Source organism: Ranitomeya variabilis, chromosome 6, assembly GCF_051348905.1.
Source record: "Ranitomeya variabilis isolate aRanVar5 chromosome 6, aRanVar5.hap1, whole genome shotgun sequence".
Lineage (NCBI taxonomy): Eukaryota > Metazoa > Chordata > Amphibia > Anura > Dendrobatidae > Ranitomeya > Ranitomeya variabilis.
In genome coordinates this window covers 46,215,362-46,242,792 of record NC_135237.1, presented here as the reverse complement: position 1 = coordinate 46,242,792, position 27,431 = coordinate 46,215,362, and the positions used below count along the sequence as shown (strand labels likewise).

The following is a 27,431-nucleotide window of genomic DNA, read 5'->3' as shown; positions in this document are numbered from 1 at the left end:
TGCTCCTCGGCTAATTACTAAACAATTAACAGCAAGTATAAAAAGTGTTGTCTCCTTTGAGAAAGGTTTTCCTATCAGCTTGATAGTAGTCTAGAAGAAAACCCCTGAGTTTTACTCTCCCTCCCTAGGCCCAGTGCCGAGTCTCCACCACTGCTCCCAGTATCTTTTGTGCTCTGCAGCAATGACGTCACGTTGACAGCGCTGCAGACAGTGATGGAGCTCAGCGGCTCTGCCCGATCTAGACATTATGAGCCGCTGAGCTCACTTATTGGCTGCAGCGCCGGAAACGTGACTTCAGCACTGCAGACAATAACAGTCATAAGGATCAGCATCAGAGACTCCATCCTGGACCCGGGGAGGATGAGTAAAGCTCAATATGTTTCTTTGTTGTTTTTTTTACTAGTAACAAAGCTTATAGGAAAAACTGTTCTGAAAGGGGACAACCCCTTTAATGATAACATCTGACTGCAAGCTTTTTCCATTAAAGGCAAATTTCAGTCATGTTAAATGTATGGACATGAGTAGGATGTGCTAGACCCCGACTAGTACATGATGCCTGGTGTGGGTCTAACTTCTGGGACCCCATGATTGCAAGAATGAAGGGGGCTTGGTGTTCTGTCCACCGCTGCCTCTCCTCCTATACGCTGATCAGTGCTGTGCAAGACTGCAACTCTACTGTGTGACTGGTGGACGTCCCCGGCATACAGCACCCCACACACCTGAAATGCAGAGAAACCCCTTTTATCCCCCTTTTTTTTTTGCAGCCTTAAAAACAACAGCGGGAAACAAACTGGAGCTTCCAACTAGAAACATGAAGCAGCTTTACAATCCGGCGATTCGAAAAGTGATGAATATGAAGCAGAGCTGAACGTGTCACTGTTTGTTCCTTATCTTTACTCAGAGCGCTATCACAAAATTTCAAAGTAGATATTCCTGTAAATCCACAGATAACAGCTTGTGACCAAACTGTGCTACATCTGACATACTCAATTTTGCTACTTCTGACAAACTCCGCTCTGGTACATCTGACAAACTCCGCTCTGCTACATCGGACAAACTCCGCTCTGCTACATCTGACAAACTCCGCTCTGCTACATCTGACAAACTCCGCCCTGCTACATCTGACAAACTCCGCTCTGCTACATCGGACAAACTCCGCTCTGGTACATCTGACAAACTCCGCTCTGCTACATCGGACAAACTCCGCTCTGCCACATCTGACAAACTCCGCCCTGCTACATCTGACACACTCCCCCCTGCTACATCTGACAAACTCTGATCAGCTACATCTGACAAATTCCACTCTGCTACACCTGACAAACTCTGATCTGCCACATCTGACAAACTCCGCCCTGCTACATCTGACAAACTCCGATCTGCTACATCTGACAAACTCCGCTCTGCTACATCGGACAAACTCCGCCCTGCTACATCTGACAAACTCCGCTCTGCTACATCTGACAAACTCCGCTCTGCTACTTCTGACAAACTCCGATCTGCTACATCTGACAAACTCCGATCTGCTACATCTGACAAACTCCGCTCTGCTACATCTGACAAACTCCGCTCTGGTACATCTGACAAACTCCGCTCTGCTACATCTGACAAACTCCGCTCTGCTACTTCTGACAAGCTCCGCTCTGCTACATCTGACAAACTCCGCTCTGCTACTTCTGACAAGCTCCGCTCTGCTACATCTGACAAACTCAATTCTGCTACATCTGACAAACTCCATTCTGCTACATCTGACAAACTTCGCTCTGATACATCGGACAAACTCCGCTCTGCTACATCGGACAAACTCAATTCAGCTACATCTGACAAACTCCGCTCTGCTACTTCTGACAAACTCCGCTCTGCTACTTCTGACAAACTCAATTCTGCTACATCTGACAAACTCCGCCCTGCTACATCTGACAAACTCCGATCTGCTACATCTGACAAACTCCGCCCTGCTACATCTGACAAACTCCGATCTGCTACATCTGACAAACTCCGCACTGCTACATCGGACAAACTCCGCCCTGCTACATCTGACAAACTCCGTTCTGCTACATCTGACAAATTCCGCTCTGATACATCGGACAAACTCCGCTCTGCTACATCTGACAAACTCCGCTCTGCTACTTCTGATAAACTCCGCTCTGCTACATCTGACAAACTCCGCTCTGATACATCTGACAAACTCCGCTCTGATACATCTGACAAACTCCGCTCTGCTACTTCTGACAAACTCCGCTCTGCTACATCTGACAAACTCCGTTCTGCTACATCGGACAAACTCAATTCAGCTACATCTGACAAACTCCGCTCTGCTACTTCTGACAAACTCCGCTCTGCTACTTCTGACAAACTCAATTCTGCTACATCTGACAAACTCCGCCCTGCTACATCTGACAAACTCCGATCTGCTACATCTGACAAACTCCGCCCTGCTACATCTGACAAACTCCGATCTGCTACATCTGACAAACTCCGCACTGCTACATCGGACAAACTCCGCCCTGCTACATCTGACAAACTCCGTTCTGCTACATCGGACAAATTCCGCTCTGATACATCGGACAAACTCCGCTCTGCTACATCTGATAAACTCCGCTCTGCTACATCTGACAAACTCCGCTCTGATACATCTGACAAACTCCGCTCTGATACATCTGACAAACTCCGCTCTGCTACTTCTGACAAACTCCGCTCTGCTACATCTGACAAACTCCGTTCTGCTACATCTGACAAACTCCGCTCTGATACATCTGACAAACTCCGCTCTGATACATCTGACAAACTCCGCTCTGCTACTTCTGACAAACTCCGCTCTGCTACTTCTGACAAACTCCGTTCTGCTACATCTGACAAACTCCGCTCTGATACAGCGGACAAACTCCGCTCTGCTACATCTGACAAACTCCGCTCTGCTACAAATGACAAATTCCACTCTGTTACATCTGACAAACTCCGCTCTGCTACAAATGACAAATTCCGCTCTGGTACATCTGACAAACTCTGCTCAGCTACATCTGACAAGCTCCGTTCTGCTACATCTGACAAACTCCGCTCTGGTACATCTGACAAACTCCGCTCTGCTACATCTGACAAACTCCGCTCTGCTACATCTGACAAACTCCGATCTGCTACATCTGACAAACTCCGCTCTGCTACATCTGACAAACTCCGCTCTGCTACATCTGACAAACTCCGCTCTGCTACATCTGACAAACTCCGCTCTGCTACATCTGACAAACTCCGCTCTGCTACATCTGACAAACTCCGCTCTGCTACATCTGACAAACTCCGCTCTGCTACTTCTGACAAGCTCCGCTCTGCTACATCTGACAAACTCCGCTCTGCTACTTCTGACAAGCTCCGCTCTGCTACATCTGACAAACTCAATTCTGCTACATCTGACAAACTCCATTCTGCTACATCTGACAAACTCCGCTCTGCTACTTCTGACAAGCTCCGCTCTGCTACATCTGACAAACTCCGCTCTGCTACTTCTGACAAGCTCCGCTCTGCTACATCTGACAAACTCAATTCTGCTACATCGGACAAACTCCGCTCTGCTACATCTGACAAACTCAATTCTGCTACATCTGACAAACTCCGCCCTGCTACATCTGACAAACTCCGCTCTGCTACTTCTGACAAACTCCGCTCTGCTACTTCTGACAAACTCAATTCTGCTACATCTGACAAACTCCGCCCTGCTACATCTGACAAACTCCGATCTGCTACATCTGACAAACTCCGCTCTGCTACATCGGACAAACTCCGCCCTGCTACATCTGACAAACTCAATTCTGCTACATCGGACAAACTCCGCTCTGCTACATCTGACAAACTCAATTCTGCTACATCTGACAAACTCCGCCCTGCTACATCTGACAAACTCCGCTCTGCTACTTCTGACAAACTCCGCTCTGCTACTTCTGACAAACTCCGCTCTGCTACTTCTGACAAACTCAATTCTGCTACATCTGACAAACTCCGCCCTGCTACATCTGACAAACTCCGATCTGCTACATCTGACAAACTCCGCTCTGCTACATCGGACAAACTCCGCCCTGCTAAATCTGACAAACTCCGATCTGCTACATCTGACAAACTCCGCACTGCTACATCGGACAAACTCCGCTCTGCTACATCGGACAAACTCCGCTCTGCTACATCGGACAAACTCCGCTCTGCTACATCTGACAAACTCCGCTCTGATACATCGGACAAACTCCGCCCTGCTACATCTGACAAACTCCGATCTGCTACATCTGACAAACTCCGCACTGCTACATCTGACAAACTCCGTTCTGCTACATCTGACAAACTCCGCTCTGCTACTTCTGACAAGCTCCGCTCTGCTACATCTGACAAACTCCGCTCTGCTACATCTGACAAACTCCGCTCTGATACATCGGACAAACTCCGCCCTGCTACATCTGACAAACTCCGATCTGCTACATCTGACAAACTCCGCACTGCTACATCTGACAAACTCCGTTCTGCTACATCTGACAAACTCCGCTCTGCTACTTCTGACAAGCTCCGCTCTGCTACATCTGACAAACTCCGCTCTGCTACATCTGACAAACTCCGCTCTGATACATTGGACAAACTCCGCTCTGCTACATCTGACAAACTCCGCTCTGCTACAAATGACAAATTCCACTCTGTTACATCTGACAAACTCCGCTCTGGTACATCTGACAAACTCCGCTCTGCTACATCTGACAAACTCCGCTCTGCTACATCTGACAAACTCCGCTCTGCTACATCGGACAAACTCCGCTCTGATACATCGGACAAACTCCGCTCTGCTACTTCTGACAAACTCCGCACTGCTACATCGGACAAACTCCGCTCTGCTACATCGGACAAACTCCGCTCTGCTACATCTGACAAACTCCGCTCTGCTACTTCGGACAAACTCCGCCCTGCTACATCTGACAAACTCCGCTCTGCTACATCTGACAAACTCCGCTCTGCTACATCTGACAAGCTCCGCTCTGCTACATCTGTAGAATATTTGTTATCTGTACACGGTAATTTCTGCTGTGGTATAATAGCCAGATCTATTATTACAGGTCGCCCCGGAGTGTCCTGTACCTTCCTGATTCCGGATTGGTGCCTGGATCCGGTGCAGCACAGCGACACAAATCTGTTCTCGCCTCTGCTCTTCTGGTCGGATTGTCCGTCTTTCTCCATTTCCAGTCGCCCTCAGCTCCGGCTGGAGGTGGTGAGCGCGGCCATGGAGCGTCTCGTCAGCAGCCGTCTTGTGTGTACATGTCCGGATATTAGAGCGCGGTCTTCTCGTCAGTGTCTCATTATTACACGGGAGACGCACAGAATAGGGGAAGGTGGAGTTAACGAGTGGAAATGTCTAAATCACCAAATCACCACGGCCCAAAAATAAGAAGCTCAGATGATCCTCCAAGGATCTCAGAAGAATATCCCGAGCTCTTCGCTGCTCACCGCCGGCGCGGAATAAATCCTACTATAGGTAGAGATGACTAATAGAAGAGCTCAGCGCCACCGCGCAGCCTTTCATGTCACTTTGCCTCCTTTCTATATTATTCTCAGTAATTCAAGAGTAACTAGTTAACTCCTTCGAAATCTAAAGTTTCAGCCGGCGAGAATCCTGCACTGACCTGATTCGCATTTCACGGGTTTCCAACGTGATGTCCAACAACAAAAACAGCAACAACAACAAACACAAAAAATAGATTGCGAATGACCTGTTTAGCTGTTTGTTAGAAATTGGGGCCATCCTCCCTCCTGCTGGGTGGCCGCAACCTATCTAGCCCCCTTATCTTCATACAGAGGTCTCCTTAATAGCCTTTCCTTATTGCTTGGCATATCCCATGATGATTGGTGAGAAATGGCAAGTTTAAAAAATATATATTGTGTGATACTCTGTTGGGAGAGGTTTATGCTATAAGTATCTATATACAGTTATATGAAAAAGTTTGGGCACCCCTATTAATCTTAAGCTTAATGTTTTATAAAAATAGTTTTTTTTGCAACAGCTATTTCAGTTTCATATATCTAATAACTGTTGGACACAGTAATGTTTCTGCCTTGAAATGAGGTTTATTGTACTAACAGAAAATGTGCAATCTGCATTCAAACAAAATTTGACAGGTGCATAAGTATGGGCACCCTTATCATTTTCTTGTTTTAAATATTCCTACCTACTTTTTACTGACTTACTGAAGCACTTTTTTGGTTTTGTATCCTCATTGAGCTTTGAACTTCATAGCTAGGTGTATGCAATCATGAGAAAAGCTACTTAAAGTGGCCACTTGCAAGTTGTTCTCCTGTTTGAATCTCCTCTGAAGAGTGGCATCATGGGCTCCTCAAAACAACTGTCAAATGATCTGAAAACAAAGATTATTCAACATAGTTGTTCAAGGGAAGGATACAAAAAGCTGTCTCAGAGATTTAACCTGTCAATTTCCACTGTGAGGAACATAGTAAGGAAATGGAAGAACACAGGTACAGTTCTTGTTAAGGCCAGAAGTGGCAGGCCAAGAAAAACATCAGAAAGGCAGAGAAGAATGGTGAGATCAGTCAAGGACAATCCTCAGACCACCTCCAGAGATCAGCAGCATCAACTTGCTGCAGATGGTGTCACTGTGCATCGGTCAACTATACAACGCACTTTGCACAAGGAGAAGCTGTATGGGAGAGTGATGGGAAAGAAGCCGTTTCTGCAAGCACGCCACAAACAGAGTCGGCTGAGGTATGCAAAAGCACATTTGGAGAAGCCAATTTCTTTTTGGAAGAAGGTCCTGTGGACTGATGAAACCAAGATTGAGTTGTTTGGTCATACAAAAAGGCGTTATGCATGGCGGCAAAAAAACACCGCATTCCAAGGAAAACACTTGCTACCCACAGTAAAATTTGGTGGAGGTTCCATCATGCTTTGGGGCTGTGTGGCCAATGCCAGCACCGGGAATCTTGTTAAAGTTGAGTAACGCATGGATTCCTCTCAGTATCAGCAGATTCTTGACAATAATGTTCATGAATCAGTGACAAAGTTGAAGTTACGCAGGGGATGGATCTTTCAGCAAGACAATGATCCAAAACACCGCTCCAAATCTACTCAGGCCTTCATGCAGAGGAACAATTACACTGTTCTGGAATGGCCATCCCAGTCCCCAGACCTGAATATCATTGAACATCTGTGGGATCATTTGAAGAGGGCTGTCCATGCTTGGCGACCATCAAACTTAACTGAACTGAAATTGTTTTGTAAAGAGGAATGGTAAAAAATACCTTCATCCAGGATCCAGGAACTCATTAAAAGCTACAGGAAGCGACTAGAGGCTGTTATTTTTGCAAAAGGAGGATCTACTAAATATTAATGTCACTTTTCTGGTGAGGTGCCCATACTTATGTACCTGTCAAATTTTGTTTGAATGCAGATTGCACATTTTCTATTAGTACAATAAACCTCATTTCAAGGCAGAAACATTACTGTGTCCAACAGTTATTAGATATATGAAACTGAAATAGCTGTTACAAAAAAACCTGTTTTTATAAAACATTAAGCTTAAGATTAATAGGGGTGCCCAAACTTTTTCATATAACTGTATCTTTACCCAGGCCTTCTAAAGTGATCTGTAGCCTGTTGCGGGTTTTACATTTGTAGAGCTGATGAAGTCACCCATACCTTCCAGTAGAGGACCGCTAGCTGAGGCCGATTTATGCCCATTAATGATCACCGATCAACTATATACCAGCTGATCAGCGATTGTTTAAAGGGGATGTAGAGGACTTTAACACTGAGGGCCTTTCCTTAGGAACGGTCATCGGTGGAAGGAGTGACAACCGATAGCCCCGTCGATCAGATGTTCCAGGTGTCAGCAACTGCTCAGGTATGGAGCGGCACAGCGCCATCAACTGTATAGTGGCCACGGTCAGGTACTGCACATCAATCGCCTATTCAAATCAATAAAGGGTGGAAGTGCAGTACCCAGCCGCGGCCACTATTCCATGGATGGAGCTGTGCAGCTCCATAACCGTCGACACTGGGGACAGCAGTGCGACACCCGGCAGATCAGACATTGATGACTTATCCTAAGAATAGGCCATCAGTGGTGTTAAAGTCCCGGGCAACCCCTTTAATGGTCCATTCATAAAGTCAAGCACAAACTGTATAAGAACATAATAATTATTTGGTCCTCATGCAACGTGCACATCCCCAGTTTACACGGAGGATAGGCCATCAATGTTAATTTTCCCTTTAATGGAAAATAATATATGGCAACCATGGAGAGGACAGATACTAGGGATTATATCCCCTGCACTGCTCTGTTTGGCAGATTAGCATTGGATGAGTAACACTTGGATAAATCACAAGACAAAAAAAATAAGGACAGAAAAGTAGCGCCCTGACTCCCTGACGTCGTATTTATTTTCTCTCTATGTGGAACTGGATGTGCAGATTTCAAATCTCCAAAAAGGTCAACTTTTGTTACAGATTTGCATTGCGGATATCATCAAATGTGAAATAAGCAAAAAATCTGCATCAAAATCCGCAACAGATTTTTGCAGATTTTGCTGAGGATTTTTTTCCCCACAGATCTACATTAGTTTGTATGTGTCAACATAACCTTACTCTGACTTTGCTGTATAAATCAGAGTCCTGAAACAGCATGTTCTGGTCATGTGAGGTTGCCCTGGATTATTCTACCGCCTGGCACAGGGAGTGCCCTGCACTTTCTTTCTATTATGTAAATGAGAAGTCACATTTTGCCCGGTAAAACCTGTCCGACCTGCGCTCTTGTGAGGACACTGCCAGAGGCTGGAATATAGAGCAGGCTGAAACTTTATCTGAGGTGCTAAACACTTCCGTATTCTGCGATACTTTCATCCAAGGTTAATAATCATCAGTGATTTCTTCACAATTTAATATAATAATCAACAATCATGAAAAAACGGCATAAAACATTGCAAAAATCCAATCGGGTTTATCAAGCGTATTTAAACTTTTAACTAATACAGATATAATCTATGTAAATTCATGACATTACGTGTGCTGATGCTGATTCTTACTGCCTGTATTATACTTCAGAGCTGCATTCACAGTTCTGCTTGCCACCATTAGTAAAGACAGCTTTTTTAATGCTTTTTTTATGCAAATATTCAGCTGCGTTTTACAGTACCAGCAAAGCCTATGAGACTTCAGAAATCTCACGCACACACATTGTTTTTCTTTTGTCCTCAGTGTTTTGCACTTTGCATGGTTTTTTGGACATAGAGCATGTCACTTTGTCACTTCTTTCATGTTTTTTCAGCGTTTTTCACAGATTGACATGAATGGGTGGGGAAAAAATGCTGAAAATCCCCAGCAAAAACGCAGGTATCAGGTTTTGCTGCTTTTTTTTTTTTTTGTGGCAAAACCTGATTCTGTACAATAGGACTTTTTTTTCAACACTTATCTGTATCAGCATGCTCAAGAGACAAATCTAGCATGCCAAAAACACAGAAAAAAATGAACAAAAACTGCAGCAAAAAAAGCAAGGAAAATCTGCTTTATTCTGCAGCTTCTTTCCTGCCAAGAGATCAAGTTTTGCTGCAGAAAAAAATACTATAAAAAAACCCCGCCTAGTGTGAACTTAGCCTTAATATTAATAAATTATGGATTTTCTGCAGATTACGCTCCTCCACTGCACATCTATCCGTGACAATAATCTGAGTGTCAGCTTCAGATTTCGGCCACAGATCATGTAGTAATTATTACATTTAGTATTTGTAATATGTAAATCTGACGTGTAACATACCCCGAGAGCTTAGTTGATCTTGACTTTTTCATAGTAGCTTGTTAGTGCAGACCCCCTGGAGCGCAGCAGCGGGGGAGGGGAACATTTCCTATCAGAATATCCATCCCCACCACTCCCTCTATGAATATGACTGGTCCCTGACTTTTGGTCCCTTACTTTTGCATGTAAGTGTCTTCCAAGCCCCGGCTTTTCCCCAATGTTTTTGACTGCCTTCATCTGCATTGATATAAGACTGTACTCATTTGCAGTAAAGAAGATGGCAGTGAAAGGGTCAGCACCTCATTAAGGGTTCATTCACACATCCAATTTTTCCACGTACAAGAAAAATGGACCAATTGTTTGATCAGAGTGTGGTCCAAGCATGGCCTGAGTGTTGCCTGAGTGTGGTCCAAGCATGGTCTGAGTGTTGCCTGAGTGTGGTCCAAGCATGGTCTGAGTGTGGTTCAAGCATGGCCCGAGTGTGGTCCAAGCATGGCCCGAGTGTGGTCCAAGCATGGCCCGAGTGTGGTCCATGCATGGCCCGAGTGTGGTCCAAGTATGGCCCGAGTGTGGTCCAAGCATGGCCCGAGTGTTGCCCAAGTGTGGTCCAAGCATGGTCCGAGTGTGGTCCAAGCATGGCCCGAGTGTGGTCCAAGCATGGCCCGAGTGTGGCCCAAGCATGGCCCGAGTGTTGCCCGAGTGTGGCCCAAGCATGGCTCAAGTGTTGCCCAAGTGTGATCCAAGTGTGTTCCAAGCATGGTCCGAGTGTGGTCCAAACATGGCCCGTGTGTGACCCGAGTGTGGTTCAAGCATGGCCCAAGTGTGACCCAAGTGCGGTCCAAGCATGGTCCGAGTGTGGTCCAAGCATGGCCCGAGTATTGCCCGAGTATTACCCGAGTGTGGTCCAAGCATGGTCCGAGTGTGGTCCAAGCATGGTCCAAGCATGGCCCGAGTGTTGCCCGAGTGTGACCCGAGTGTGGTCCAAGCATGGGCCAAGTGTGGGCCAAGCGTGGTCCAAGTGTTGCCGGAGTGTGGTCCAAGCATGGTCTGAGTGTGGTCCAAGCATGGCCCGAGTGTGACCCAAGTGTGGTCCAAGCATGGTCCGAGTGTGGTCCAAGCGTGGTCCAAGCATGGCCCGAGTGTTGCCCGAGTGTGACCCGAGTGTGGTCCAAGCATGGGCCAAGTGTGGGCCAAGCGTGGTCCAAGTGTTGCCGGAGTGTGGTCCAAGCATGGTCTGAGTGTGGTCCAAGCATGGCCCGAGTGTCACCCGAGTGTGGTCCAAGCATGGTCCGAGTGTGGTCCAAGCATTGCCCGAGTGTGACCCGAGTGTGGTCCAAGCATGGTCCTAGTGTGGTCCAAGCATGGCCCGAGTGTTGCCCGAGTGTGACCCGAGTGTGGTCCAAGCATGGGCCAAGTGTGGTCCAAGCGTGGTCCAAGTGTTGCCCGAGTGTGGTCCAAGCATGGTCCGAGTGTGGTCCAAGTTTTGCCCGAGTGTGGCCCATTTTTATTGAATGGAGACATAAATTAAAAAAGAGTTTCTCCACCTTCTCCATTCTAATAGTCTGTAAAAATCGGATCGCACTTGTATGTCACCTGAGCGTCGTTGATTTTTTTTCATGGACCCATTAACTTGCATATCCGATTTTGAAAGTCGGACATGTCTCAGCAATTTTCTGCCGATCACTCGGTCAGCGGAAAATAACGGACATGTGAATGTCTCCAAAAACTATCAAATGGAAAAAAGAAGGAGAACGTCCAGCGCTGAAAAAATATGTAGATCAAACATCACATTTATCAGACATCTTTAAAACATAAAAATGGTGACGACAAAACCACAACGAATCCTACGTATCTCGGTGTTACGCCTTAGTAATGGTTTGTTTCATAGTATCCAAACCATGACTAAGGCTTAACGCCGAAAACGTGTAGGTTTCGTGGAAGTGGTTTTTCCGTCACCATTTTCAAGTTTAAAGAGGTCTGATAAATGTAAAGTTTGATCTACATACTTTTTCAGCGCTGGAGATTCTACTTTTCTCCATTTGCGTTTTGCAGCCCGGACCTGGGCGGCTTCCTGTGGTGACTCTCCACAGAGGCTACAGGTGGATCTGGTGAGACGACTCTCCTCTACCTCCTTCCCCTCATTTTCATATCACAGGTACGATTGCCGGGGTTTGAAAGTCACTAACATTCTAATTTTTTTAATTAAGAGATATCTCCTAAAAAAAAAATATTTGCAAAATTTCCTAACTTTTCATGCAGGACAAAATTACTAAAAAGTTAATTTAAAGTTTTGTTATTCTAACAAAATTCAGTAAAGGTTAAGGAAGCACACATGTACTCAAGATTCCCTTAACCATGAGGATATTTACATAAATAAAGCAAAGTGATACTAAAAGAAGACAAAGTAACACAATAAAATAATATACAAATGTATCAGAGCCAAGAACGTTTCCTGGGCTGGAAACATAGACTGTGGCTCTGGTAGAGTCTATTCCGCAGACTACAGGTGTCTTTTCATTATAAACGTTAAGTGAGAAATGTATTTATGGAAATGACCAGATATTTCTTCTTTCACTTAAATTCTCTGCTCACATAAAATCAATGGAACATAAAATGTAAATAATTAAAGGCATAGTTTACAGAAATTACAGCTTGACAGGAAGCTCTTCGGGCTCCGTTGCCGACTCCATCTGTAATTACTTCTCAAACTGTGTTATTGTGCAATTACTAAATTGATTCTACCGGTGGCTGTTCATTAGTAGAGACACCACGCGACTGACAGCTTCCATATGGCAGACGTGGACCGGAACTGATGCCCCCGGCGGGAATTGGACGTTTACAAACATCACAAGTTGTCTAAGGAGCAGAAATCTTCAGAGATGAAGACGTAGAAAGGTGTCGGAAATGTTTAGCGGATTGTGTTATCGATGACGACAAGTGATTTGTATATTTTAAACAAATACTTAATGAAATGCGGCGTGTACTAGCGCAGTCATAGGAGTCAATTCATCATTTGCCTTTTTCTGGAGTAAAATGTTTTCTATAGGTATTTTTTTATTTACATCTTATTCATTATCAAAGTAAGGGCTCGTTCAGACTGCATTTCTTCGCATACAAGTGCTGTAAGTGTTTTTCACAGATAGCGCTGTCCATATACCATGCTGCACTCTATCTGCGCTAAATGTACTGTACTGATCTCTACCTGAGCTACATGAACTATATTGCTTGCTACCTGGACTGATGTACTATGCAGAATGTACTAAATTGCTCTCTAGCTGTCCCTATACCATGCTGCACTCTCTACCTGCACTACATGTACTGTACTGCTCTCTACCAGTGCTACATATACTATCCTGCTTTTTACCAGTACTACAGTTTTCTACCTGCGGTACATGTACTATATTGCGCTCTACCTGTATTACATGTTGTACTGTACAGTTCTCTACCTGTACTAGAAGTTTTGTACTGCCATCTGCTGTCAGGATGTACTAAACTCTTTACCTTCAGTTATATCATCCTTAACTGTACCTGCACTTAGTGTACTGTACTGCTCTCTACTTGTACTACACTGGCTCTGCCTGTATTACATCTACTGTGCTACATGTACTGCACTACTTGCTACACATTCTGTACTGCTATCTGCTGTACTGCATGTATCAAACACTTTACCTGTACGTATACCATGCTGAACTATACCTGCACTATATGTACTGTGCTGCTCTCTACCTGTAATGGACATACCCTAGTGTTCTCTGCCTGTACTACATGGACTGTACTGCTCTCTACCTGTAATGGACATACTCTACTGTTCTCTGCCTGTACTACATGGACTGTACTGCGCTCTACCTGTAATGGACATACTCTAGTGTTCTCTGCCTGTACTACATGGACTGTACTGCTCTCTACCTGTAATGGACATACTCTAGTGTTCTCTGCCTGTACTACATGGACTGCACTGCTCTCTACCTGTAATGGACATACTCTAGTGTTCTCTGCCTGCACTACATGTACTGTACTGCTCTCTACCTGTAATGGACATACTCTAGTGTTCTCTGCCTGCACTACATGGACTGTACTGCTCTCTACCTGTAATGGACATACTCTAGTGTTCTCTGCCTGTACTACATGTACTGCACTGCTCTCTACCTGTAATGGACATAATCTAGTGTTCTCTGCCTGTACTACATGGACTGTACTGCTCTCTACCTGTAATGGACATACTCTAGTGTTCTCTGCCTGTACTACATGTACTGCACTGCTCTCTACCTGTAATGGACATACTCTAGTGTTCTCTGCCTGCACTACATGTACTGTACTGCTCTCTACCTGTAATGGACATACTCTAGTGTTCTCTGCCTGCACTACATGGACTGTACTGCTCTCTACCTGTAATGGACATACTCTAGTGTTCTCTGCCTGTACTACATGTACTGCACTGCTCTCTACCTGTAATGGACATACTCTAGTGTTCTCTGCCTGCACTACATGGACTGTACTGCTCTCTACCTGTAATGGACATACTCTAGTGTTCTCTGCCTGTACTACATGGACTGCACTGCTCTCTACCTGTAATGGACATACTCTAGTGTTCTCTGCCTGCACTACATGTACTGTACTGCTCTCTACCTGTAATGGACATACTCTAGTGTTCTCTGCCTGCACTACATGGACTGTACTGCTCTCTACCTGTAATGGACATACTCTAGTGTTCTCTGCCTGTACTACATGTACTGCACTGCTCTCTACCTGTAATGGACATAATCTAGTGTTCTCTGCCTGTACTACATGGACTGTACTGCTCTCTACCTGTAATGGACATACTCTAGTGTTCTCTGCCTGTACTACATGTACTGCACTGCTCTCTACCTGTAATGGACATACTCTAGTGTTCTCTGCCTGTACTACATGTACTGCACTGCTCTCTACCTGTAATGGACATACTCTAGTGTTCTCTGCCTGTACTACATGTACTGTCCTGCTCTCTACCTGTAATGGACATACTCTAGTGTTCTCTGCCTGCACTACATGTACAGTACTGCTCTCTACCTGTAATGGACATACTCTAGTGTTCTCTGCCTGCACTACATGGACTGTACTGCTCTCTACCTGTAATGGACATAATCTAGTGTTCTCTGCCTGTACTACATGGACTGTACTGCTCTCTACCTGTAATGGACATACTCTAGTGTTCTCTGCCTGCACTACATGTACTGTACTGCTCTCTACCTGTAATGGACATACTCTAGTGTTCTCTGCCTGCACTACATGTACAGTACTGCTCTCTACCTGTAATGGACATAATCTAGTGTTCTCTGCCTGTACTACATGGACTGTACTGCTCTCTACCTGTAATGGACATAGTCTAGTGTTCTCTGCCTGTACTACATTTACTGCACTGCTCTCTACCTGTAATGGACATACTCTAGTGTTCTCTGCCTGCACTACATGTACTGCACTGCTCTCTACCTGTAATGGACATACTCTTGTGTTCTCTGCCTGTACTACATGGACTGTACTGCGCTCTACCTGTAATGGACATACTCTAGTGTTCTCTGCCTGTACTACATGTACTGCACTGCTCTCTACCTGTAATGGACATAATCTAGTGTTCTCTGCCTGTACTACATGGACTGTACTGCTCTCTACCTGTAATGGACATACTCTTGTGTTCTCTGCCTGTACTACATGGACTGTACTGCGCTCTACCTGTAATGGACATACTCTAGTGTTCTCTGCCTGCACTACATGTACTGCACTGCTCTCTACCTGTAATGGACATACTCTAGTGTTCTCTGCCTGTACTGCATGTACTGCACTGCTCTCTACCTGTAATGGACATACTCTAGTGTTCTCTGCCTGTACTACATGGACTGCACTGCTCTCTACCTGTAATGGACATACTCTAGTGTTCTCTGCCTGCACTACATGTACTGTACTGCTCTCTACCTGTAATGGACATACTCTAGTGTTCTCTGCCTGCACTACATGGACTGTACTGCTCTCTACCTGTAATGGACATACTCTAGTGTTCTCTGCCTGTACTACATGTACTGCACTGCTCTCTACCTGTAATGGACATAATCTAGTGTTCTCTGCCTGTACTACATGGACTGTACTGCTCTCTACCTGTAATGGACATACTCTAGTGTTCTCTGCCTGTACTACATGTAAAGCCCTCCCTCGATCAAAATTGTGCCGCTAATTATAGACCTGTCTCTAATCTTCCCTTCATCTCTAAACTCCTGGAACGCCTGGTCCACTCCCGTCTTACCCGCTATCTCTCAGATAATTCTCTTCTCGACCCTCTTCAATCTGGTTTCCGCTCTTTACACTCTACTGAAACTGCCCTCACTAAAGTCTCTAATGACCTACTAACAGCTAAATCTAATGGTCACTATTCCATGCTAATTCTCTTGGATCTCTCCGCAGCATTCGACACTGTGGATCATCAGCTCCTCCTCACTATGCTCCGCTCCATCGGCCTCAAGGACACCGTTCTCTCTTGGTTCTCCTCCTATCTCTCTGGCCGATCCTTCACTGTTTGTTTTGCTGGTTCCTCCTCCTCTCACCTTCCCCTTACTGTTGGGGTTCCTCAAGGATCAGTCCTAGGCCCCCTCCTCTTCTCTTTGTATACTGCCTCTATTGGACAAACAATCAGTAGATTTGGTTTCCAGTACCATCTCTATGCTGACGACACCCAATTATATACCTCTTCTCCTGTTATCACGCCGACCTTTTTAGAAAACACCAGTGATTGTCTTACCGCTGTCTCTAACATCATGTCCTCCCTCTATCTGAAACTGAACCTGTCAAAAACTGAACTCCTCGTGTTCTCTCCCTCTACAAACCTACCTTTGCCCGACATTGCCATCTCTGTGTGCGGTTCCACCATTACTCCAAAGCAACATGCCCGCTGCCTTGGAGTCATCCTTGATTCCGAGCTTTCATTCACCCCCCACATCCGATCACTGGCTCGCTCTTCTTATCTGCATCTCAAAAACATTTCCAGAATTCGCCCTTTTCTTACTTTCGACTCTGCAAAAACTCTTACTGTCTCACTTATTCATTCTCGTCTGGACTATTGTAACTCTCTACTAATTGGCCTACCTTTTACCAGACTCTCCCCGCTCCAATCTGTCCTGAATGCTGCTGCCAGGATCATATTCCTCGCCAACCGTTACACCGATGCCTCTACCTTGTGCCAGTCATTACACTGGCTACCCATCCAATCCAGAATCCAGTACAAAACTACTACCCTCATCCACAAAGCACTCCATGGCTCAGCACCACCCTACATCTCCTCTCTGGTCTCAGTCTACCAACCTACCCGTGCCCTCCGCTCTGCTAATGACCTCAGGTTAGCATCCTCAATAATCAGAACCTCCCACTCCCGTCTCCAAGACTTTACACGTGCGGCGCCAATTCTTTGGAATGCACTACCTAGGTTAATACAATTAATCCCCAATCCCCACAGTTTTAAGCGTGCACTAAAAACTCATTTGTTCAGATTGGCCTACCGCCTCAACGCATTAACCTAATTATCCCTGTGTGGCCTATTAATAAAAAACAACAACATAATCACGTTCCTCCATCATGTTCTCATACACTTTATGCAGTTAATAGCCTCTGTGTCTGTACTGCTACATACTTAGGCAGTGAACTGGTTCATGCAGCTTTACATGAACACCCGAGCCTTACACTATGGCTGGTCCAAATAACTAAAGCAATTGTTACCATCCACCTCTTGTGTCTCCCCTTTTCCTCATAGATTGTAAGCTTGCGAGCAGCAGGGCCCTCATTCCTCCTGGTATCTGTTTTGAACTGTGATTTCTGTTATGCTGTAATGTCTGTTGTCTGTATAAGTCCCCTCTATAAGTTGTAAAGCGCTGCGGAATATGTTGGCGCTATATAAATAAAATTATTATTATTATTATTATTATTATTACTGCACTGCTCTCTACCTGTAATGGACATACTCTAGTGTTCTCTGCCTGTACTACATGTACTGCACTGCTCTCTACCTGTAATGGACATACTCTAGTGTTCTCTGCCTGTACTACATGTACTGTCCTGCTCTCTACCTGTAATGGACATACTCTAGTGTTCTCTGCCTGCACTACATGTACTGTACTGCTCTCTACCTGTAATGGACATACTCTAGTGTTCTCTGCCTGCACTACATGTACAGTACTGCTCTCTACCTGTAATGGACATACTCTAGTGTTCTCTGCCTGCACTACATGGACTGTACTGCTCTCTACCGGTAATGGACATAATCTAGTGTTCTCTGCCTGTACTACATGGACTGTACTGCTCTCTACCTGTAATGGACATACTCTAGTGTTCTCTGCCTGCACTACATGTACTGTACTGCTCTCTACCTGTAATGGACATACTCTAGTGTTCTCTGCCTGCACTACATGTACAGTACTGCTCTCTACCTGTAATGGACATAATCTAGTGTTCTCTGCTGTACTACATGGACTGTACTGCTCTCTACCTGTAATGGACATAGTCTAGTGTTCTCTGCCTGTACTACATGTACTGCACTGCTCTCTACCTGTAATGGACATACTCTAGTGTTCTCTGCCTGCACTACATGTACTGCACTGCTCTCTACCTGTAATGGACATACTCTAGTGTTCTCTGCCTGTATTACATGCACTGTACTGCTCTCTACCTGTAATGGACGTTCTCTAGTGTTCTCTGCCTGTACTACATGTACTGTACTGCTCTCTACCTGTAATGGACATACTCTAGTGTTCCCTGCCTGTACTACATGTACTGTACTGCTCTCTACCTGTAATGGACATACTCTAGTGTTCTCTGCCTGCACTACATGGACTGTACTGCTCTCTACCTGTAATGGACATACTCTAGTGTTCTCTGCCTGTACTACATGTACTGCACTGCTCTCTACCTGTAATGGACATAATCTAGTGTTCTCTGCCTGTACTACATGGACTGTACTGCTCTCTACCTGTAATGGACATACTCTTGTGTTCTCTGCCTGTACTACATGGACTGTACTGCGCTCTACCTGTAATGGACATACTCTAGTGTTCTCTGCCTGCACTACATGTACTGCACTGCTCTCTACCTGTAATGGACATACTCTAGTGTTCTCTGCCTGCACTACATGGACTGCACTGCTCTCTACCTGTAATGGACATACTCTAGTGTTCTCTGCCTGCACTACATGGACTGTACTGCTCTCTACCTGTAATGGACATACTCTAGTGTTCTCTGCCTGTACTGCATGTACTGCACTGCTCTCTACCTGTAATGGACATACTCTAGTGTTCTCTGCCTGTACTGCATGCACTGTACTGCTCTCTACCTGTAATGGACATACTCTAGTGTTCTCTGCCTGTACTGCATGCACTGTACTGCTCTCTACCTGTAATGGACATACTCTAGTGTTCTCTGCCTCTACTACATCTACTGCACTGCTCTCTACCTGTAATGGACATACTCTAGTGTTCTCTGCCTGCACTACATGTACTGCACTGCTCTCTACCTGTAATGGACATACTCTAGTGTTCTCTGCCTGTACTACATGCACTGTACTGCTCTCTACCTGTAATGGACATACTCTAGTGCTCTCTGCCTGCACTACATGTACTGCACTGCTCTCTACCTGTAATGGACATACTCTAGTGTTCTCTGCCTGTATTACATGTATTGTACTGCTCTCTACCTGTAATGGACATAATCTAGTGCTCTCTGCCTGTACTGCATGTACTGTACTGCTCTCTACCTGTAATGGACATACTCTAGTGTTCTCTGCCTGCACTACATGTATTGTACTGCTCTCTACCTGTAATGGACATAATCTAGTGCTCTCTGCCTGTACTACATGCACTGTACTGCTCTCTACCTGTAATGGACATACTCTAGTGCTCTCTGCCTGCACTACGTGCACTGTACTGCTCTCTACCTGTAATGGACATACTCTAGTGCTCTCTGCCTGTACTACATGCACTGTACTGCTCTCTACCTGTAATGGACATACTCTAGTGTTCTCTGCCTGCACTACGTGCACTGTACTGCTCTCTACCTGTAATGGACATACTCTAGTGTTCTCTGCCTGTACTACATGGACTGTACTGCTCTCCACCTGTAATGGACATACTCTAGTGTTCTCTGCCTGTACTACATGTACTGTACTGCTCTCTACCTTTAATGGACATACTCTAGTGTTCTCTGCCTGTACTACATGGACTGTACTGCTCTCTACCTTTAATGGACATACTCTAGTGTTCTCTGCCTGTACTACATGTACTGCACTGCTCTCTACCTGTAATGGACATACTCTAGTGTTCTCTGCCTGTACTACATGTACTGCACTGCTCTCTACCTGTAATGGACATACTCTAGTGTTCTCTGCCTGTACTACATGGACTGTACTGCTCTCTACCTGTAATGGACATAATCTAGTGTTCTCTGCCTGTACTACATGGACTGTACTGCTCTCTACCTGTAATGGACATACTCTAGTGCTCTCTGCCTGCACTACGTGCACTGTACTGCTCTCTACCTGTAATGGACATACTCTAGTGCTCTCTGCCTGTACTACATGCACTGTACTGCTCTCTACCTGTAATGGACATAATCTAGTGTTCTCTGCCTGTACTACATGGACTGTACTGCTCTCTACCTTTAATGGACATACTCTAGTGTTCTCTGCCTGTACTACATGTACTGCACTGCTCTCTACCTGTAATGGACATACTCTAGTGCTCTCTGCCTGTACTACATGCACTGTACTGCTCTCTACCTGTAATGGACATACTCTAGTGCTCTCTGCCTGCACTACGTGCACTGTACTGCTCTCTACCTGTAATGGACATACTCTAGTGTTCTCTGCCTGTACTACATGTACTGCACTGCTCTCTACCTGTAATGGACATACTCTAGTGTTCTCTGCCTGTACTACATGTACTGTACTGCTCTCTACCTGTAATGGACGTTCTCTACTATCCTCTTTCTTTACTACATGTACTGTACTGCTCTCTCCTTGTACAACATGTACCATATGGAGCCATTCTGTGGCTGTCATGTAATCAAAATCATACGTAGGATGAGTCAATCAATATAATGTCATTGACAACATGACTGTGAGGAGCCCTGATGTCACTCTAATGTTATGAACTGTATGGGAAGCCATCCTTTCATTCTGTTATCAATTCCATGAGAACGAGGAGACACGCGTCAGTATGGGGTCATCACCCTGAGTATGATGATCCATCCTTTCACTGTAAGGTCATCAGTAACCCGGCATACAGAACCATTCTGTCACCATGTCATCAGTCAGAAGACACATCCTCCATCAATATCTCAGCCCTAATGGAAGGAAATCCAGGAGCTTCTTCCAGGTGGAAGCATGCCTTGTGCAATTGATGAACTCCTGTGTTCTCATCCTACTTAATGGCAATATAAATGACATCAAATCCGATTCCAGATGTCTACTGACACTCATTTCATCCCTCAGCTTCCCTTTTATAGCCCCAGATTGATTAGCCATAGACTTGTTAGATTTTTGAGACCGGGGATTTATTACAGCCATTCAAAGCTTCCCAAAACCCAGAACAACATTTTAGAAGACGCGCTTTGTTAGTTTTATGTAATGCGAGATCCCCACAGCTATATAATAGCCGCCCATAAATAAGCGCTTTCTTCTTCACACGTACACGGCTAATGATTTTTACACAGCTCGTTTGTCACTCTTCCGGTGTTTATCTGCTGAATGTCTATTTAATAAATATGAAATAATGCGGTATAATACAACATCAATATATAATAAAATACACACAATTCATGAAGACCTTATCTAAACAATTCACGAGCAACCAATGGTGGTGGTCAGGCCAATAAGTCTAAGGTATGTCTAAGGCCACGTTCCCATGATGAGTTTTTGATGTTGCAGATTTTCTGCACCCACTAAGCAAAATAGTTGAATTTTTCCAAAAAAACGAAGCATGAAAAAAACTCAGCAAAAACTAATTGTGGGAACGTAGCCTTAAGGCTTTTACTTTGTGGAAGGTTCAGTCTCTGATAGTTGGGAAGCAACAATTCCAGTCCGGATCTTTCCTGCTGCGAGCGTCTCAGCTCCGGCATCCCACTGGTACTAATTCCTACCAAAAAGATATGTTCAGATTAGTACCGCAAAAAATAAAAAAAAATCTGTTGGGGATTTCTTTCGAAATCTGCAAAAAAATATGCATGTATGACATCGTTGCAGATTTTTCCTTATGCATTGAAATCCGTGGTGAAAATCTGCACAAAGCATTGATACGATGGGGATTTAAACTGTAAACTGTACCCCCCCCCAAAAAAAACAGGAGCGCCAGCCAAAAAAGCAAGAAAGGAGATCTCTCAACCAGATTTGCAAATGTGTGACGTGGGAATAAGCCCCAAAGGCAAAGTGCACACATATCAATCAGGACTTAGGCTACGTTCACACGATCCTTTTTTTCATCCTTTTTTTTTCAGGTCCTGTTTTGAAAAACCGCAGCTAAATTCAGCGCTGATTTTAGCTGCGGTTTTTGATCCTTTTTCTTCTGCGGATTCCACTGCGGGTTTCCAAATGCAGTTTCTTATTGGGGCTGCTGGAAACCCGCTGCGGAATCCGCAGAAAGAATTGACATGGTACTTCTTTTTTCTGCAGGCAAAACCGCTGCGGATTTGCCTGTGGAAAAAAGGATCGTCGGCACAGCGGGTCCTTTTTTCCATTGGGTTACATTGTACTGTAACCTACATGGAAAACTGCTGCGGATCCGCAGTGCAATTCCGCTGCGGATCCGCAGCAAAAACCGCACCGTGTGAACATAGCCTAACAGAGGCAATGAAAAACCTCAGAAATCACTGGTATGTTGTGTTTGATCATTTTGGAGCTGTATTGGTTTTTTTTTTAAATTATTTTTGTGTCGCTAGTACATAAAGTCATAGGTTTTTATTTTTCATTAATGATCCCGTTTTTGCTGGTCAGGAAAAATGCAGCCAAGACATCTAAAGTATCTGACAGAGAGAGAGAGAGAGAGAGAGAGAGAGAAACAACTACTGTCTAGAACCAATACAATTCCTCATACTAATGATATGATCCCTTTTTAGTTTAAACCCAAGTAAACCAATAACGGTTATGAAGGAACAAGTAATGAAAAATATAACTAAATTTTATTTGGATATATAAAAGGACGTAATAAACAAATAGTATAGTTCGTGACGCAAAAGTTAAAATTACACTTTGACACAATATCACTAGCTATGTAGCAGAAACACGCCACATCACATGATTTAGATTGCCTGGAATGTTAGAGAAATATTATTGGTATCTATAGAATAGATATATCGAAATCCTTGTTATAAAGCAGATGCCTATCAAATCCAATTAATATTTAGCACAGGTAATGGACAGATCTAAATAATATAAAAGACCAATTATATGTAGTAGAATTAGCACCATTAATAGGGATAGCGCAATGTAGGCGCATATAATCATATATCCATGAGAATGTCTGATCAACTACCAGTAGCCATAATGTGAGAGATGTGTGAACTGCTCACTTGCACCTCGACGCACGTTTCGCCGCCTCTGCAGCTTCGTCGAGAGGAAGAGTAGCTCAGTGATTAGCACAATGTAAAATAGGGCTAATCGCTGCGCTACTCTACCTCTTGATGAAGCTGCAGAGGCGGCGAAACGCGCGTCGAGGTGCAAGTGAGCAGTTCACACATCTCTCACACTATGGCTACTGGTAATTGATTAGATGTTGATTAATTAGCTGAGCATGTGTGCAGCGTCACAGAGGGGACAGCGCTCAATGCTCACGTCATCCAATCGTGTGACCGGTCTCGCAACCAGACTTGGCCTTATTCTTTAATCATACATATATACCTAAATATTTAGTTACATATGAGGAATATGATAAATAACAATATTCCTATATTGGAATAAGTTACAGTCATCTAACATATTACAGACTACAGGATGACACACACATGCACATTTGTTGCTATACTGTATAACCCTGCCTGTTTCATACAGAAAACACATGATAGACTAATTTGTTTCCAGCACTGGACGTATTAACAACTACAGCGATCAGAGTTATTCCTTGACCACGGACTGGCACCAGGAGTAAGTTCATGTATCTTCTATTGATTTTAGAATGATTTTCTTTTTGTTCCCGATTGATTCTAGAACACAGATTAAAGAATAAACATAAAGTTTCCGGCGTTCTAGACGGACTGCCCCTTTGGTATCATTCTGCGCTCCGTGTTGGCCTGTGCAGGGAGCGCACATGTCATGACAAGTGTAAAGTATGCGCCTGCCGCAGCCCGAAATATATCCACATCAGCACTCCTGTCAGTTTTTGTGATTTGGTTTAGCCTCTGTTATCATTATCGTACTCGACAAACTCAGGCGAAGCTTTTACTCTCACATCAGTCCCAATAAGGGAACATGAAACACGATCTTCTATTCAGATATTTTACGGTTTAAAGAAAAACAGCAAAATATATAAAGTACCAAAACTCTAGTGATCTATCTTTCAAGAACGAACCTCGAAAGATAGATCCAAGAGCTGGCACCCAAGTGAGAGTCACTAAATTTTCGGAATGGCTCTTACTGGCGTAAAATCCCGATGTACGCGGACATAACTCCACCCACTCTAACCAAACTCCTCCCATTCACCACTCTAATTGGATAACTAAGTAGGCGGAGTTTCTGCCACAGGTGGGCGGGGTTTCAGACACATTAACGTCATCTTAAATATGTGTTCACCTATTGTGAACACATATTTAATACGGAACCATTTAGGATCCAAAAGCTCCGGCTTTTTTTTTGGTGAGCTGAGCTAGATCACCAAATAGAGCCGGACTGCCTATCAGCACAACAGTCACCCATTGTATAGTATGAATGCTGCTCCAATTTCTACATATCCACCAAAGTCTGATAGAGTAAATTCTCATAATTCGAGTCTTCACCAGTATGTTTTACTAATTTATGGTACAGGACAGCGCCTCCTAGTGGTCAGATAATTTAATAAAGTGTGAAGCCTGTAGTCTTACACTAGGCTCACATGTACATTGGAGGCTTTGTTTAGACCAGTGTATCCCAAACTCCAGTCCTCACGGCCCCCACGGGTCACGTTTTCAAGATTTCCTTAGGTTCTAATGTGTAACATTTCTTCTTATGGAGTGCCAAGCCTTCATGTCAGAGTGAGGAGACTTATAAGTCAGACATGCTCCTATGGGAAATTAAATATGCAAATTCTCTCATCAGAAGACTGTAACTCTAGTGACACCTATTGGAAGCAGCAATCCTACAAGTCACTATCGACCCTTTAACGAGCCTTGCAATATGACTTAGGGTACCGTCTCACAGTGGCACTTTGGTCGCTACGACGGTACGATCCGTGACGTTCCAGCGATATCCATACGATATCGCTGTGTCTGACACGCAGCAGCGATCAGGGACCCTGCTGAGAATCGTACGTCGTAGCAGATCGTTTGGAACTTTCTTTCGTCGCTGGATCTCCCGCTGTCATCGCTGGATCGTTGTGTGTGACAGCGATCCAGCGATGTGTTCGCTTGTAACCAGGGTAAACATCGGGTTACTAAGCACAGGGCCGCGCTTAGTAACCCGATGTTTACCGTGGTTACCAGCGTAAAAGTAAAAAAAAACAAACAGTACATACTCACATTCCGGTGTCCTTCAGGTCCCTTGTCGTCTGCTTCCCGCTCTGACTGACTGTCAGCCGGAAAGTGAGAGCAGATCACAGCGGCGACGTTACCGCTGTGATCTGCTTTCACTTTACGGCGGCACTCAGTCAGTGCGGGAAGCAGACGGCATGGGACCTGAAGGACACCGGAATGTGAGTATGTACGGGTTTTTTTTTTTTACTTTTACGCTGGTAACCACGGTAAACATCGGGTTACTAAGCGCGGCCTGGCGCTTAGTAACCCGATGTTTACCCTGGTTACCCGGGGCCCTCGGCATCGTTGGTCGCTGGAGAGCGGTCTGTGTGACAGCTCCCCAGCGACCACACAACGACTTTCCAACGGTCACGGCCAGGTCGTATCGCTGGTCGTGATCGTTGGAAAGTCGCAGAGTGTGACAGTTCCCTTAGGATAAAAGCCAAATCAGAATGTCAATTTGTAGACACGGTGTTTCAGAGTGTTGCTCCTCATCAGATGAGCATGAGATCTGATTTGGCTAGGTGAGATGCTCTGGGTTCTAAGGGGTAACATGTCTCCTTGTGGAGAGTGACAAGCCCAGCCTGGCATGTCAGAGTGAGGAGACTTATAAGCCATGCATGCTTCTCTGGAAAATTAAGTATGCAAATTGTCTCTTCAGAGAGGACTAGAACTCTAGCGCCAATTTGCATGCAGGATTTCCTTAACATTGCATGGGTGAGAGAATTCCTGATCCATTGATGATACTTCCATTATCTGTGCAATACCGAACAAATCCTGAAAACATGACCTGTGAGGGCTGGAGTTTGTGAAACACTGGTTTAGAGCCTCTGTCACAGGTTCTGTCACAATGATGGAAACTTGATAGATCCCACCATAGTTAATGGGATCTATCAGATATCATTGGTGTCCAGCAAGTGACAAATCAATTTTATTTTTCTGCTGCTGTGTCGATAACCAATATGAAGCTCATCTTTTCATAGAAATATTTCATGAACTCGCTAGAATTAATTAGAGAAGTGCTTGAATTGAAATCGCATATGATGGAGCCTTGCTGATCTGATATCACAAGGGTTACAAATCATCGCCTAACCATAAGATAGGAGATGTCTAACCGATAAGTGGGGGTCCGACCATTGGGCCTGAAAGGCAGAATAGGGAGCTTTTTTCCCCATTAGCATGGAGTGCTAGCGCACGTGTGTGACCTGCGCTCCGTTTACTCCTTCTTAGCCTGCAAAGCGCTTGCTCGGCTTATTCCATCCAAATTATAAGGAATAAATAGAGCGGCAGTCCGACGTCTGATCTGCTGACCCATCTTGTAATGGGAATAAAAGTCCGATTCCCATGTATTCTCCTGGGCGGTCACATTTTGCATTCTCAGGTCACAAGTCAACTAGTCTCTCCTGGCTTCTTTCACTAGAAGAGAACTGAAAGTCTAGTTGGCCTGTGATGACCGCAAGTATGCAAATGTGACTGCACACCTGCACAGGGAATACGTGAAAATCGTGACAGTGTCAGGACGTCGCACACTGTCATAATTGGTCGGAGAATTAGCATTTCAGCATATTTGTATAATAGGTGGAGATCCTTACATACAAAAATAAAATGCAGGTTACCCGCAGGCATTAGTAAGAGAGGATCTGTAAAAACATGCATGCCGTTAGCTCCCCCTACTGGTAGTTGTATATAACCAGACTTATAATATTTAATACTGTCTCTGCAAGGGATATGGCTATATATATATATATATATATATATATATATATATATATATATATATATATATACACTCACTGGCCACTTTATTAGGTACACCTGTCCAACTTCTTGTTAACACTTAATTTCTAATCAGCCAATCACATGGCGGCAACTCAGTGCATTTAGGCATGTAGACATGGTCAAGACAATCTCCTGCAGTTCAAACCGAGCATCAGTATGGGGAAGAAAGGTGATTTGAGTGCCTTTGAACGTGGC

General features: G+C 44.6%; 1 protein-coding gene across 10 annotated transcripts in view; it reads right to left on the bottom strand.

The window, feature by feature from the left end:
• Positions 1-27,431, bottom strand: part of KIAA1217 (KIAA1217 ortholog) — a 506,736-nt gene that overhangs the window by 273,722 nt on the left and 205,583 nt on the right. Inside the window, exon 1 of one of the 10 annotated variants that reach the window (XM_077268377.1) lies at positions 5,101-5,492. The exons of the other annotated variants lie outside the window; for them this stretch is intronic. Within the exon in view, the coding sequence (XP_077124492.1) occupies positions 5,101-5,199 (99 nt within the window). The 5' untranslated portion in view covers positions 5,200-5,492. Of the gene's footprint in view, positions 1-5,100; positions 5,493-27,431 lie in introns of those variants that run through there. 10 annotated transcript variants of the gene reach the window in all.